We start from the raw sequence: 14,794 nt of genomic DNA, 5'->3' as shown, positions 1-14,794 counted from the left end.
CACAACGGGTCCAAAGAAGGGGCAACAGGGAGAAGCTGTGCCTTGGAAGGTCTGTGTCAGGAAATAGCAGGGGAAGGGTGGTGCAGCCCTGGAAAAGGTCACTGGGGAGGTGGAGGATCTTCATCCCTGAAGCGCTTCAAGACTCAGGAAGACAAAGTCAAGCCAGCATCACCTAGTGCTGGCAACACTCCTGTCTCAAGCTGAATGGGATTAGAGCTCTCCAAAGGTCTCTTGTAACCAAGGTTTCTATTTCTCAAGTGCTTCTCCCCTCCCTGCTCCCATCCAGCACTGTCATATCCCCTCCAGAGCAGCAGCACATCCCTCCTCCCAGCACATATCCCAGCCCAGGCTCCATCCCACATGCTCAACAGGGTCAAGTGTGCTCTGAATGCTTCAGAAATAAACATGTGCTGATCAGCTTCAGGTGAATTTGGGCTGATATTCAATTACCTTTCCTGCAGGAAGGATGTGCTTTAGTTGTCTCTCCTACTGAGCCACAGACTTTATAAAATTCATAGCAACTTTAAAATCTTCACATTTCCCAAACTGGGTTGACACTGACCTTGGTATTTAAATAGTGAATTCCAGAAGACTGAAAGACAGACAGCACAGTTCCATAAACTTTGCTTCTTTGGGAAATCAGGGTGAAGGCAGGGCTGCTGCAACAGACACCCAAGGATCATCCAATCCATCCCATGGTGCTCCCAAGGATCCACCAGAGATGCATCACTCCTGACAGATGACTGCCTCACTTGTTCCACAAGACAGCTTCAGAAATCCTCTGGGTAAACATTTTTTGGAGTGGGAGACACAAGTTTTGTAAAAATTTCAGTGTGAATCTTTCTAAGTGCCATTTAAGACTCTTGTTTGACATAATCTGGAAAAAAGATTATTCCTCTGCCTCTTTGAAGCAGCCTTTTACATATTTGCAAACTGCTATGACAACATGTTCCCCAGGCCAAACAGCCAAAAATGTTTTAGTCTTCCAGAGACTGTGGTTTCTTGACTCACAATTGTTTTTGTTGATCTCCTGTCAAGTCTCTCTGCTTGGCCTGTGGTGTTTTTGAAGTCTGCTGCCCAGAAGTGTCAGAGCTTCAGCTTGGCACCTGCAGCAGCCACCAAACACAGCAGGATCAGAGCACACACTGCCTTTCTGCTCAGACACCTCAGTACCTTCACCTTTTCCCACAAGTATCACACTGCTCTCACACAATAGTTTGTGATTCACAGACACTTCCTTTTCTGAGAAGCCAACACCTCCTAATTTTCTGTTCTTCATCTATTTTTGTGCACTAACTTACTCTTACTTTAAAAAAAAAACTACACCTGCTACTGAATGGCTCAAATTTGACAGGACTATCTGGAACTCAATGCCCTTTGCAGCCCTTCCAATTCAATGTAATCTACAAATATAATGAACATACCTGCATGTCCCTCACCTGGGTTGGTCATTAACCCCCAAATACCTCTGCACCTTCAGCCACCTCTAGAGAACCACCATCACTACCATGTTCCACTTTGTTGATGAGCCACCAGTAAGTAAATGTCACTTTTAACACACCAGGTTTGGGGATACACAAGATTTGGTCCCCAGGCTCTCCCTGCTTCACAGTTCATTTCCAAAAAGGAAGTTTACAGAGACCATGGAACATTTGGAAATAGCTGAAGATCTCTTCAATGTCAGATCCATCCTTGCCAAGCTTCAATGCCAAACGCTGGAGGTATGGGAACTCCTGTAACTTTGGAAAAGGACTTCACCATTAAATTATTTTACATTCCCAGCCAAGTGTCAAGTTTTCCTTAGTTTTACAATATCAGCCTCTCAAGCAAAATGGTAGCTGAAGAATGCCACCAAGAACTCCTGAAGTTTATAAAGCTAAAAGCAAATTAAAAAAATATGAAGGACAAAGTGTAGAGAGGTATAAACTGTAACCCAGGCACCTCCATCAGCACTGATAAATCAGTATATCAAGTCTTGAGTCACCCCAGCTGTAAAGAGAAACCTTTTCACATGTGAGCCACATAATCATTCTCAATATCATCAGATTATTAAAAAGGTCCTTAGAAATTACTCTTCAGACACAGACAAAGGTAGGAAACACACAAATACTTTCATCAGATAGCACAATTCTCTGTTTTGTGAGACATCAAACCAGGCTCTTTGGTTAATCACCAGGGAGTGCCTGAAGTAGAGGTGCACTGGATGTGTAGGGAGTGCCATGATGATGAAGTTCACAAGCTGCAGACACACAGCCAGGCACACACCAGCACTTTGGGGAACCCTGCAGGAACAGCAGGCATCTCTTAACAGCCTCCTCCAGAACGTTCTGCCTCTCCTTGACTTGTGTGAACGGCTCCCATGTCACCAATCAGCACTAATCTGGTGCATTAGTAAAAGCTCAGTTTTCAGGAAAATCTATAAAAACATCCATTTGGAATAACAAAGGCATTAGAAAACATGCCTGGTTTTTCTACCTTGTCACTCACTTGGGGCAGCAGGGGGGCAAAGCAGGGGGTGGGTGAGGCTGGAGAGAGGAGGAGCAGCTCATGCTCCAAACCAGGGAACTCGGATGCACCACTGCCAGTCTGAACCACCCCTTCCAGCCCCAAACAAATAATCCAGCTCCCTCTGCCTACAGCCTCAGCTCTGCAACTGCAATCTTGTCAGGTGTAGGGATTTCAAGGATTAGGTAAAGAGACTGCCAAGAAAACCCCTGGGTTTAGGAAGCACCTTTGCAGCCCTCTGGCCCAACATCAACAGGAATTCCCCAAAACAGTTTCTGCAGTTGAAAAGAGATGACAACAATATTAAAACCTTGATTTCCTACTATGCCAAGCACACTGCTTAACTCCTCCTTCCTCACATCCCGGGGCAGGAGCACACTGCAAATGCTAGGGAAGTCCCAAATTTGGGTCAGAGCAAATTTGAAACACCTTCCAACGCCAGATTGTTCCAAATATATCAGGTTCAATTGCCTCTCTCCAAGGCAGGGTCAATTACAGGCCACACAGTGATTTGCAGCAAGGTACATGTTCACAGCCCTTCCCCACAGAGCTCAGTTTTGATTAAACAAAAGTGGCTTTTAATCTGCAGCAGGGGCAGCAGCTGGAATCACAGCCAGGTGCCAGCTCTGCAAAACCTCAAAGCCTCAGCCTGGGGCTCAGAACAGTTAGGAAGATGCTGTAATTTCCTCCAGAGTGCAGCACTTTTACAGCTCCCCCCTAAAAGTTCACTTTAAAAATATTTTATAGGTGCCAGCCAGTCCTCCCTGTGCCCCCAGATGCTGTCCTGGTGTTGTACTTGCATACAGCCATCTGGGGCCTCAGGTCCTCAGCAGAGCAGGTCCAGGAAATCCAGGTGAAGCAGTGCAAGGGGTCACCCCAACCTGTGATAAACTCCCACGTGTGCCACAGCAAGGAGAGAACCAGGTGAGTGCTCACACCCTGCTCGAGGGCTGCACCTGGCTCAAGCCCAGCACCACCACCAGCAGCTGGACTGCCAACACCAACTCCAACCCCTGGGTAACCAAGGGAAGGCAGGAGGGGACAGCTGCTGTATTTGGGGACAGGTTTCCTGCAGGTCACAGCTCTTCCCACTGCAGAGTTAACACATATTCTCACTCTCTTGGTAGTAAGTTAATTTAGCATGCAACAATATGTCTTCCCTCAAAATACACCTCCCCTAAGTATCAGAAAAAACAACACATCTGAGCCACAGCTGGAAAACCAAGGATTCAATCAGCCAAAGGTAAAAGAGGAAATGGCCTAGGCTATGTTTAGGCAAATGTAAAGGAGTCAAAGACACCAATGGTAGCTGATAGTTCAAATCCTTCCTGTTAATAATGTGTATTCTGTACAGAGGCAGCTTAATATTCTTTTTCTACCCTACCAATGTCCCTTTATCCCTACATCCCTAATTCTGCAGAAATACTATTCCACCATTAACAGGATTTTATAGGGCCTCCAGATGAAGGAATGAAAATATATGTCAAACCACAGCACTATTGTAAATCCCTTCCCCCCAGATGTGGCTCTTGCCTTCCTCCATCCTTATATTACATGAAATACGTTGTGCACCACTTCCTCAAACTCAGTCTTTCACCCCAAAAATCTTAACCAAAATGCTCAGCTGCTGTCCCTCACTCAGCCTTGAGCCTGCAGGTACTACTGGCATAGACAGCAGTCCTAAGGAAAAAGGGCTGTGAATGAAATCACTGGGAAAAACCCACATTCCTCTTCCCCACGGAGATTCCTTCCCTGCTTTCTTTGTTTCTAGAGGCTCTGAGGCTTAGACAGAGTTTCCACCCTGTCCTGATGACATGCACAATTCTGTGAAATACAAACACTGAGTGCTGCACACTGCAGCAGTATGGAAATGGCAGATGTAGGCAGAGAAAATGACCCCTCTCCTTGCTTACCCTGCCCTAGCACAGGGGGTTCTCTCCACTGCTGTGTTGCAACATAAGCTGAAGTACATGGTAAAGAGGCAAAAGGAGAGATTTTGTAAAAGGTCCTTGTGACACCAATTCTGTTGGAGGAAAAAAACTTCAAAAAGAATCTTAAGATGCAGCCAGAGCAAGGGGGACTTGATTTTCAAATGCATGCATTGGTTTCAAAGCCCTTTCACTGGAAAAGGTGTTTATCTACCTGTAAATAAAGTGCTTACCAATGCAGCATGCTGAGTTTTTGCAAGAGCATGGTCACTGATCCATGCAGGAGGAGGCAGGATTTCCCAGGTTTTAATTGAGGTTATCACATTTCCAAAGATGTCCCTCCCTGCAGAGGCAGAGATCCGGACAAACACTTCAGCCCTTGGAGCTGGAGTGACACAAACACACCTACCCTCCCAGCCACTGAGCTGGTGCATTAAAAGAAAAGAAAGAGCAGAAGCCAAGAGAAGTCCATGTATTGGGCTGGCTTCAGTGTTCTGTGCCTGGCTTGGAGAGGAGCTTTCATCCTGTTCAAGTGCTCCAGCTCTTCAAAGCAGAGCAGAGTGCCCTTTTCAGCAGAGCCCTGCGACTGCAGCTCGCCAACACTCTTGTTGTTCTACTTCAAAATCACCGCTTTCACACAGCCATGTGAAATGCAAAAGCACATTCCTCTGTAAATTGATGGGGTTTTACTTCTTCCAAGCAAAGGGCTCAACAATTTATATAAAAAACAATTCTTCCCTACACGGGGAAAAAAAGCCAGCTCTAGTTTTTGGGGGGAAAAAAGCCTGCATTACTCTAAGAACAGGACTATTGTAAAACACTTCTACCATCTAATGTGGCTCACAGGAACAAACAGCAGCTGCTCTAAGTAAAAAGCTCTTTTAGCCCCCAAGAAGGCTAAAACATGGTCCCAGAGACTTATATGCTCACACCAGTAAGCACTGCAAATGTGGTTTAAAATCCTGCCTTCAGCTGCCCCATCCTTGTTTTCTTTGTTACACTATATTCAACGGCTTGGGCCACTCAAACTCCAGGGAAAAGAATGGAAAATTGGCCACCCTGCTGCTTTGAAATCTCTCCTCTGTTCTGGCACTGACATCAGAGGCCAAGGTGGTTACTGCCCTGCAAAAGCATCTAATGGGTCTAAAGACCATCTTGGCACAGCCATGGAGGGCCACACCAAGTGGGGACCCCACAAGGGAGGGGTCCTGCTGAGGCACTGAGCCAAGCAGAACTTCCACAACAATCAGATGGCTTTGTACTGAGCTCCTCTTGGAGCAAAGAACAGCTCTACACTTTGCAAAGGTAAATCTGCAATAAAGGGGGGCATCTACCAGCTTCTCTGGCCTCTTGTACTTACAGGACTTTATCTACTGTACTAAAAAATTATATAAGACCAAGGGAGCATTAGAGGGCACTGGTGCTTCTCTGATCCTGGCTATATTTTAAACTAGCTGTGAATGTTTTCCCAAAGACATACTCCAGCCCAAATTCAGGGAAGCCAGTCTGCCTTACTGACCACCTTAAACAGATGTGCTGCAATAAGATCACCAGAGTTTTCCCTTTTTCAGGGAAAGCCAGCCAGACCTGCCACAACATCACTGCAAAACTTATTGCATTGCAAAACCTCATCCAAAGTTTCAGAATGCTTGTCCTATACTGACTGAATTCTCCTGAAGGTGATAAGGATTATGGAGAGATTTTCTCTGATATGCAAGTAAACTTTTTTTCCCTCATAGAAGACCAGTTTCTACAATAAAATACAAGTATGCAGAACAGAAAGTTGAGTTGCCACTACACACTTCCATCTGCAACTTTTAGGGGGAGGAGGTTACCAAGAATAATTACAGTTTCTCTTTGTTGCCTGTGCCTTTTTTATATTAAGCTTGTCATTTGATAGGAAATCCAACCACAGTCATCATAATTCATAATGCAATGACTGATCAGTCCCTCTGGGGTGGGATGGGCAATTCAGCAACCAGCTCCCAGCTGAGTCAGAAAGTCTGGTTTCAAGTTCTACCCCTTCTCTCTCAAAACGTTGAATAAATGCAGGAAATTAATACTGAAATTTGACAAGCCTGTCACCTGTCTCCTCCACTATGTGTCACAAGGGATTTGAGGGATTACAAGTCCTCCACAGCCTTTTAAGCAGCCCCCACAAGGAGGACAATTACGAGGACACTTTGGAAATGCTCTGCAGGCGTGCTTGGGTAAGGATTCATCCTGTGAGCACGCATCAGCTGCCTTGGAATGGCTTTATTTTTATCTTGTTTTCTGCCAGGTAGCACAGGTAGTTTGTTTGCTAATGCACTGCCTGCACTCTCTGTGCTTCATGCTTCTGCTATTAGCTGCAGGCAAGAAAAACTGCTTGGGGAGAAAGTGGTTTATCTTTTTACTCACAAAGGCTGAGTTGTTATGGGAACACCATTCATGCTACTCATCCAGAGTAACTTGGTTTTCCTGTAACTAAGGGCATTCTTCCAGCATGAATCCATCCATACAGGATCTGCAGAGCTTACTCAACACCTGCATTTAACTTGGTGCTTTAAACTCCAAGTTAGGGCAGAAGATCATTAAGATTCTGAATGCTCAAGGAGAGAAAAGTAGAAATGCAATTCACACACAATTTGCAAGTCAGGCTTCTCCTCTGACCTTTGGTCATTCTCTCCATCTATGTGCCTTCCATGAATTTGTCCAGTTGCTCTTCAAACTCAGGTAAACTTGCAAGGCCCACAGCCTTTGTTTTCACCCTGTGAATAGCCTGTACCATCAGGGACTCTGCAGGTTTGTTAGGGAACTTCCTCCTGCTGGCATTTAGGCAGAAGGCAACAGCCCCTTCAATCTTCACTGGTTTTGTCCCTCCCTATGGAACTGACCACGTATTTCACATCTGTGCTTATCAGGAAACTCCTGATCCATGTGAAGGCCACTGTCACCATACAGCTGCAAAGCTCCTTCAAGAGATTTTGGTGAGGATTTCTACCAAAAACCACTGGAAAATCTAAGCCACACAAAACCAGTTCATCTCTCCACAGGCTGCTAAGTCTCTTGCAGAGCTCCTGCAGACTTGCAATGCCCAACTTCATTCATTCATATATCAAGCATGTCTCTGCTATCAATGCATCCACTAGCACCATAATTTAGAACAAGCTTTTTTGGTTATTTGATTAAGATATGCTCCCACAGCAGCACACACCAACCTCACCCACTGTGAGCATACCACAAAAAGCTGATTCTGTTCTATGAATAGGAGAACAGCCCATGAGAGAAATGGTATGTCCAGATCAGATATCAAAATCAGAACAATCCATACACCTTAGCTAAGTTTCCCAATTTAACCATAGCATACATTATCTTCCACTTATTCCATCGATTTTCCCAGGTGTGTAAAGTAACATAAAAGTATTGGTATTCAACAGAAGGAGAAGCTTTGAAAAAGAATCAGAGCAAGCCTGTCCCAGCAGGATAATGATGGTCCAATCTTCAATTCTGCACTTGCAAATTCAAAGGAAACTAAGAATGAAATTCCAGCTGTATTCCTCAGTCAACTTTTTAAGCTACAAAGAGCTCCCAAAAATCAGTTTTAACTCCAAGATTTCAATTAAAAATTAAATGAAATCATTATGTCCAAACATTCTTTTTAGTAAGTTCTAACAAAACAAGTGAAAAAGAATAATTCTGCAGCAGGCTACATTCAAAGCAGTGTCAATAGCTCACCTAACCCTTACTCAGGATGCTCAGGAAAAAAAAAAGCACACCAGTTACAAAGCCAGCTGTCCTTCCTTCCTCATCCTAGCCATTACCAGAAGCAGTTCAAAAAGTAGAGGAGATATAAGAGATAATCAGAGCAGTGATGTCAGCAGTACCTGAATAACCTATTGTGGGAGACCTCTCCTACTGATCTGCTAATGGCCTCTTCAAACAGACCTCACACTCCAGGAACAGCAGCCGGGGTAACAGGGTCCCAGCCAGAAAGCAATTACATTAGCTGCACTAGAGATCACTTGTTTTTCCAAGAAAATGGAGCTGCTTCTCAGGTCAGCATGCATCTTGGCTTTTGTTCCTCTTTCAATACAGCTTTGTCCTCTGTGCCCAGGTTTTGGGGTCAGACTTTTCAAAAAGCACCGAGACTCAGGGCACTGCTGCTGCCTGCCACGGTACAGCCTGAAGACAGCTCCCTCCTTCCCCACTGGGACTTGCCTGAGCCACACAGCTCAAGCTGTCAGCTCTGCAGTTCACAGGCTTCTTTCAATATTTCCTCTTCTGTTTCAGATCCTCAACCTTCAGATTACAGAGAAGAAAAGCAGTTGCTCCCAGGAAACCTCTGCTCCTGCATCCATACAAGACAGATGCTGTTGGTAATGTACGCGAGTATTCTGCCCACTCCTACTCCAAAGAAATCAGGACTTGGCTCCTGCCATTCCCATTAGTCTGACAAACTTATCAATAACCTCATTTCTGACACCTCCCCACTTCCTCCAGTGTAACACAAAGAAAGAAGAAGCATTGTCTGTGAACACCAAAAACTCGGAAGCATTTAAAAACCCAGAGTGCTGGCAAGATTGTGGGAAACACAACAGACACCCTTAAACCTCTGGCTCAGACACCTTTAAACCTCTGGCTCACTTTGTCTTCTCCAAGAAATTATACGCAAAATGAGCAGCCTCTTGACTGCACCTCCTGCCAATACCTGCCTACACTCAAGCACCGTGCAATTTAGGGGCATAGGCTTAATTACACTGGTAAATTAAAGCATCCATTTTCCCTGGCTCTAGAGGAACACAAAGCACCCAGGCAACAGATACAGGCTGCTGGCTGACACATATTTGCTTTCCAAGCAGTAAAGCATCGACAGCTTTCCAAAATAACCACTCATGTCACACACAGTATCCATAACAGCCTCCTAAAGTGTGCAATTTGTGGTGGCATAACAAGTAAAATGCCTCAGGCTTGTGCATTGACACTTTCAAAATAGAGAGCTTAATGCTTTCTCTGTGGCACATTGCTACCTCTGCATACAACCAACAAGGCCTCAGTGGCCTAGTTGCAATTCACAATATTTCTCAAAACCAATCTGTTCTGGTACAAGGACCAGTGGACATCAAAGCAAATTACCCCAGGGAACCTTCAAAACACTCAATTCACTCTCTCCAGATTGCCTATGGCTGCACTGAGCTTGATCAGACCCCCTTCAAATGTTAATTTTTTTTGGAGGAAAGGCCCTAGTCCGTTCACTCATTCTTCAACAGAAGCCAGGCCATGCCTTTGGTTATTCACACTGCCTTTCTACACAAGACTTTCAGCTCTGTATTTTTATCCAGAGAACACAGACCTGCCCTCAATAGTCAAGGGCATGGCATGGCAAGGACATGACAATAGCAACACTCATTCCTAATAACAACAGGGTTCTGATCAGAAGTGTGAAGATGTTACTTACAAGTGTTTACTTCAAATTGTTTCTTCTGAAGAACAAGAAGCACCTTCAGGCCCCACTATCATTTACAGAATTCCTAAAAATTATCCCCCAAGACTCTTCTGTCCATACTTACCCATGAAAACTATCCTTCCATCCTCCATTTTCTCACATACCAAGCTCAGGAAGCAATGCAGATCAATTTCTGAAATAACCCCATCTCCAGATGGAAGAAGTAAGTGCCCCTTGCCTGCCATAACCTTTCAGCAAAGCTATTTTCCATACTACACTTGGATTTGTGTCAGGAATCAGACTAGTGATACATGTGCCACATTTCAAACACCCTGGCACAAGTTTCAACTGCAAAGCCTCTAACAGCAGCTAGAAACCCACAAGCATCCCAGTTCTGTTCTACACCAAGTTTCCTCTTTCTGTGCGCACATTTTTTTAAAGGAGCTCGCAATGCTGCACTGGGAGCAGACAGAACACAGGAAAGGATTTTAAAAGCCAGAATCACAGATTAATTTACCCCTGGTAATGTTACCACCTACAAGACAACCAGCTTTTGGTCATCACAGAGACACATCTTGGGAGAGCTGAGACAAAGCAGAAGTTTTCCAGAGTAGAAATCCGTTTTGATTTAAGTGAAATGTACATTTTTGAGTTAAGCCTGTAGTTTGAAAACATAGCTGTTTAGTCTGACTGCCTGCTCTCATAAAAAGCCTATACTGGGAGAAACTGCTTCAGCTGAAGGACAGAAATAAGGGAGGCAGACAGAGAAACAGAGACTGCTACAAGAGCAGGTCAATCTGACTTAAGAATTCTTTCTGATAAAGAATTAGTGGAAATCTGTAAAAATGAATATGTATGAACCTATTATAGAAATCTGTAAAAATGAATATGTATGAACCTATTGTGAAATTGCATGCATATGGATTTGAGAGGGGGATAAAAAAAGACCTAGAGGTCCCAGAAGTACACACGTCTTTTAAAGAGAGTAATCTCCACATGCATCCAGTGCTGTCATAAACATACAACTTTCACAAAGTTACAGAGTTTGTTTGCTTCCACAAAACAGAGCTTCTTGCCTGACTGCCCCCAGCACACTCACCTCGCCTGAGTAACTGTACTTCCCCTTCAGGATCTGCCGGTACAGGCGGGTGCGGTTGTCGTCCTCGAAGGGCATGGTGCCGCTGAGGAGGATGTAGGAGATGACCCCCAGCGCCCACATGTCCACCGAGTTCGTGTAGGGCTTCCTGACCAGGATCTCGGGGGCGATGTACTCGGGGGTGCCACACGTGGTTTTCATCAGGCAGTCGTCCCCCTTCTTGCGCGCGCTGGCCAGCCCGAAGTCGGTGATCATGATCTTGGAGTCGGTGCCCGGGTGGTAGTAGAGCAGGTTCTCGGGCTTCAGGTCGCGGTGGGTGATGCCCAGCATGTGCAGGTACCTCACTCCGTCCAGCACCATCTGCAGCACGCGCGTGGCGTCCCGCTCGGTGAAGGAGCCCTTGGCGATGATGCGGTCGAAGAGCTCTCCGCCGGTGGCCAGCTCCATGACCAAGTACACGCGGTCCTGCGTCTCGAAGACCTCGATGAGCTGGATGATGTTGGTGTGGCGCACGCGGCGCAGCACGCTCAGCTCCGACTCGCACACCTCGCGCCCCTCGCGGTACTTGGTCTCGATCATCTTGATGGCGTAGGGCTGCTTGGTGGCCTTGTGCTCCACGCGCACCACGCGGCTGAAGCTGCCCCTGCCGATCAGCGCTTTGATGTCGTACTTGGCCGTCACGCGCGGGTCGAACTTGGCGCGGTACTTGGCCACTTTGTTCTTGCGGGGCTCGGGCTGCTGGGCGGGCAGGGCGCTCCCGGGATAGGGGTTGGTGTGGTGGGGAGGGGAGGGAGAGCCAGCTTTGATGACAGCCCCGCAGTCATCTTTGATGAAATGCTTGTAGATGTCACTGTGGCCCGTGTAAGGTTCCACTTTTTTAACCAGGTCTAGCTGCACATCCTTGGGGGGCTCGGGAAGCACTTTGCTGGTCCCACAGCCCATCACTGACTGGTGTTAATTCCCTATCAAGGCATGTTCCCAGGGGAGCACCAGCAGCAACCACATCCGGGGTGATTCCCACATTTGTATCTTAGAAAAAGAATGAGAAGAAACAAATAAAGAGGAATCAAGGTAGTAAAGATTTTTCCCTCCATTTGAATCAAAACAATAGGGCCATGCTACCACAAACTGAGAATATGGGATTTTCACTTCTCTCTGCGACAGAACATGCACAGTGCTCTGCTGCTTTCATCATGAGTGAGCAAAGGCAGAGCCTACAAACACCTAATCATGGTCAGAACAGATGTGTCCATGGAAATCACAGAGTATCTCTCTTTATTTGGGATCGTTTGTTTTCTGCTCCCTGCTGAGCCCTGAATCAGCCACAGAGCAGTGGAGGCTGCACAAGACTTCTGGAGGTCTTTCTGTCCAGACACAATTGCTTAACAAAAATCAAATAAACTAAAAAAGTCAAGAATTTTCTTTAGTTTTGTTAGATCTGCTCAACTTTCTCAGTCAGCAGCCAATCCAAACCCAGTAACTCTGAGTTTGCTCAGGGAGAAGTACCTCAGCAACTTGTACACTTAACCCATCTTCACAAGATTCTATTTATATTGAATTTGTACACTGTCTTAAATCTCTCATTACTTTGCTGCAGGGGATCAATGGAACAGCAGAAGAGGCAGGAATATGGAGCCAGAGGCACACTGGCTTTAAGGTGCAGCCCCTGCTAAAAGGGAGATGTGCACTTGCCCAGAGCAGCTTTTAGTCAGCAAGTCCTCCAAACCCTGAAAAATCAAGGTGGGTTTTCACATCTTTCAACAATCTCAATTTTGCTTTATTTTACATCTTTAGGCACAAAGCTGCACCTCTGGCCTTGCACTGGAGCTACCTGTAAGAAGTGGAATTCCTCCCAGCTGCTCCAGACTAGGAGCTCTTGCTCATCCCAACAAAACCAAACCAGCTGCACTTGGGGCAAGTCTTTATGTGCTAATTAAAACAATATGACTGGTCAGGAGATGGGGAAGCCACCTGTGGCTCTGGCAGTCACTGGGCGCTTCCACATTTGCCTTTTTTGACTCAGAGCCCATCAACATGTGCCTGAACCTTCACAGGAGGCTATAGAAACCCACTAGCCTTGAAAATGTGATTTTAGGTCTTACCATCACCAGGTGTATCTCCACTCAAGCACCACCTCTCCAAGAAACAGCTCAGCATGAACAGCAGAAAAGGAAGCCCAGCCTGTCTTCCATGGGGAGAAGGAAGTGGAGAAACAAGAAATGTTTTAAAGGGACACCTGGAAGAAGTTGAGACTCTTCATCCAACCTGGAAAGAAAACCAGGCTTTAGTTAAGATTCAGTTTTATAATCAAACATCATCAAAGTAACTTCTCAAGGGAGAAGTTCCCTCCTGGCAGCACCCTGAGGTCAAACAACCCAGCCATGCCTGTAGTAGGGTGCAGGCAGCAGAAATAAAAACCAACTTCACAGAAAGCTTAGCTGACTTCCAGCAAGCACTGCCCTGGAGGTGGGGTTTCATTCAGATTAAAGCATCATGATAAAAGAGCTCTGGCTAGTCCTGAATAATGCCTCCCATGGACAGCTTTCCCAGCATTATTGAACCTTAAAGCATTTTAAGTTAACAGAGAAATGGAATGAGAGCATCCATAAACAAGATTGTTACAGAGTAATTCAACATGTAGAGAAGGACTTGTGTAAAACATCCCACCCACAACTAAAACCAAACAGAAGAATGAATCACTTGAAAATATAATCTATAAATCCACTCATGGCATTAACAGATCTGGCAGCAACTCCAACATATCAGTACATGCTGACACTTGAGTGTTCCAGTGAAGGTTACAAAACCAGAGTCAGCAACAAAATGCTTAACTTCCATCAGTGCAGGACATACTCCTGTGCAGTAACCACCGAGAACGTGGGGAAAGGAACTAAGGTAAATTACTAGCATTGCAAGCTCTCCGAGTGGGAAATTACATACTTGGCAGGTGGCAAACTATCTGAGCCGCAGGAATGGGTGGGAAGGAACACGGGATTTATGGTTCTCCCCTCGGACATTGAGCTCCTCGCCTGCCGTGTCACTAACGCATCTCGAGCGTGCCTCTCACTGCCGGGCAGAACCTGGCATGCCCACTGCGAGCTCCTGGTGCATTTCGGAGGGGAAACCCGGGGCTGGGGCTGCTGCCGGAGGCAGAGCCAGAATCAGCCAAACCAGGCGGGATTTCAAACCCGTTTGTTTCCACAATTCATCCCAGCCCAGCCCGCTTGTGGCTATACTGGAAAGGGGACCCAGGGCCGGGCCGGTGCCGGGAGCTCCTCCCGCGGCAGGTTCAGCTCCAGCCTGGGAACCACCGGGCCCGTCCCGCTGAGGGGACACCGGGAGCCGCCAGGACTCCCTCCCCGGCCCGCCCGGCCCCGCGGCCCAGTGCTCCAGGCAGCGGCAGGGTTGAGACACCGGGGCCCGCCGCGCCCGCGCTCCCAGGCCGCACCACCGCCGTCCCGGAGTGAGAGAGAGGGGGAAAGGGAGGGGAGCCGGGACCGGAGCCGGTGCCGGGCCGGGCGGTCCCGGGGGCACCGAGCCCGGACTCACCTCGGCCCCCTCCGGCCGCGGCGCGGCACCGCCTCCTGACGTCATCACCGCGCGCCGGGGACGCCCCAGGGGCGGGGACACCGCGCTCGGCTATTGGCGGAGGGGGCTGAGGGCGGGGCCGAGACGCGGGGAGGGCGGGGCGCTTTACCGCCCCCTGCTGGGGCCGCCTGGGACCGCCCGCCGCCCCACGAGTGTGAGGGGCTGAGGGGCTCCGGGAGCGTGAGGGGCTCCGGGCCTCACAGCAGCCCCTGGGGCCCCTGAGCTCCGCCTGAGACCCCTCAGAGCTCTGGG

At 47.2% G+C, this 14,794-nt stretch overlaps 1 protein-coding gene across 2 annotated transcripts in view; it reads right to left on the bottom strand.

The window, feature by feature from the left end:
• PSKH1 (protein serine kinase H1) overlaps nucleotides 1-14,594 on the bottom strand; it is a 30,075-nt gene extending 15,481 nt beyond the window's left edge. The window contains exons 1-3 of one of the 2 annotated variants that reach the window (XM_074550879.1): nucleotides 14,504-14,594; nucleotides 13,057-13,219; nucleotides 10,958-11,983 (exon numbers count right to left, since the gene is read on the bottom strand). In XM_074550879.1, coding sequence (XP_074406980.1) covers nucleotides 10,958-11,896 — 939 coding nt within the window. In that variant the 5' untranslated portion in view covers nucleotides 11,897-11,983; nucleotides 13,057-13,219; nucleotides 14,504-14,594. The other variant, XM_005489888.4, reaches the window with a different exon arrangement.
• Between the last annotated feature and the right edge of the window lie 200 nt (nucleotides 14,595-14,794).

Source organism: Zonotrichia albicollis, chromosome 13 (genome assembly GCF_047830755.1).
Source record: "Zonotrichia albicollis isolate bZonAlb1 chromosome 13, bZonAlb1.hap1, whole genome shotgun sequence".
Lineage (NCBI taxonomy): Eukaryota > Metazoa > Chordata > Aves > Passeriformes > Passerellidae > Zonotrichia > Zonotrichia albicollis.
The sequence above is the reverse complement of the archived record's forward strand: the minus strand, read 5'-3'. Positions and strand labels throughout refer to the sequence as shown.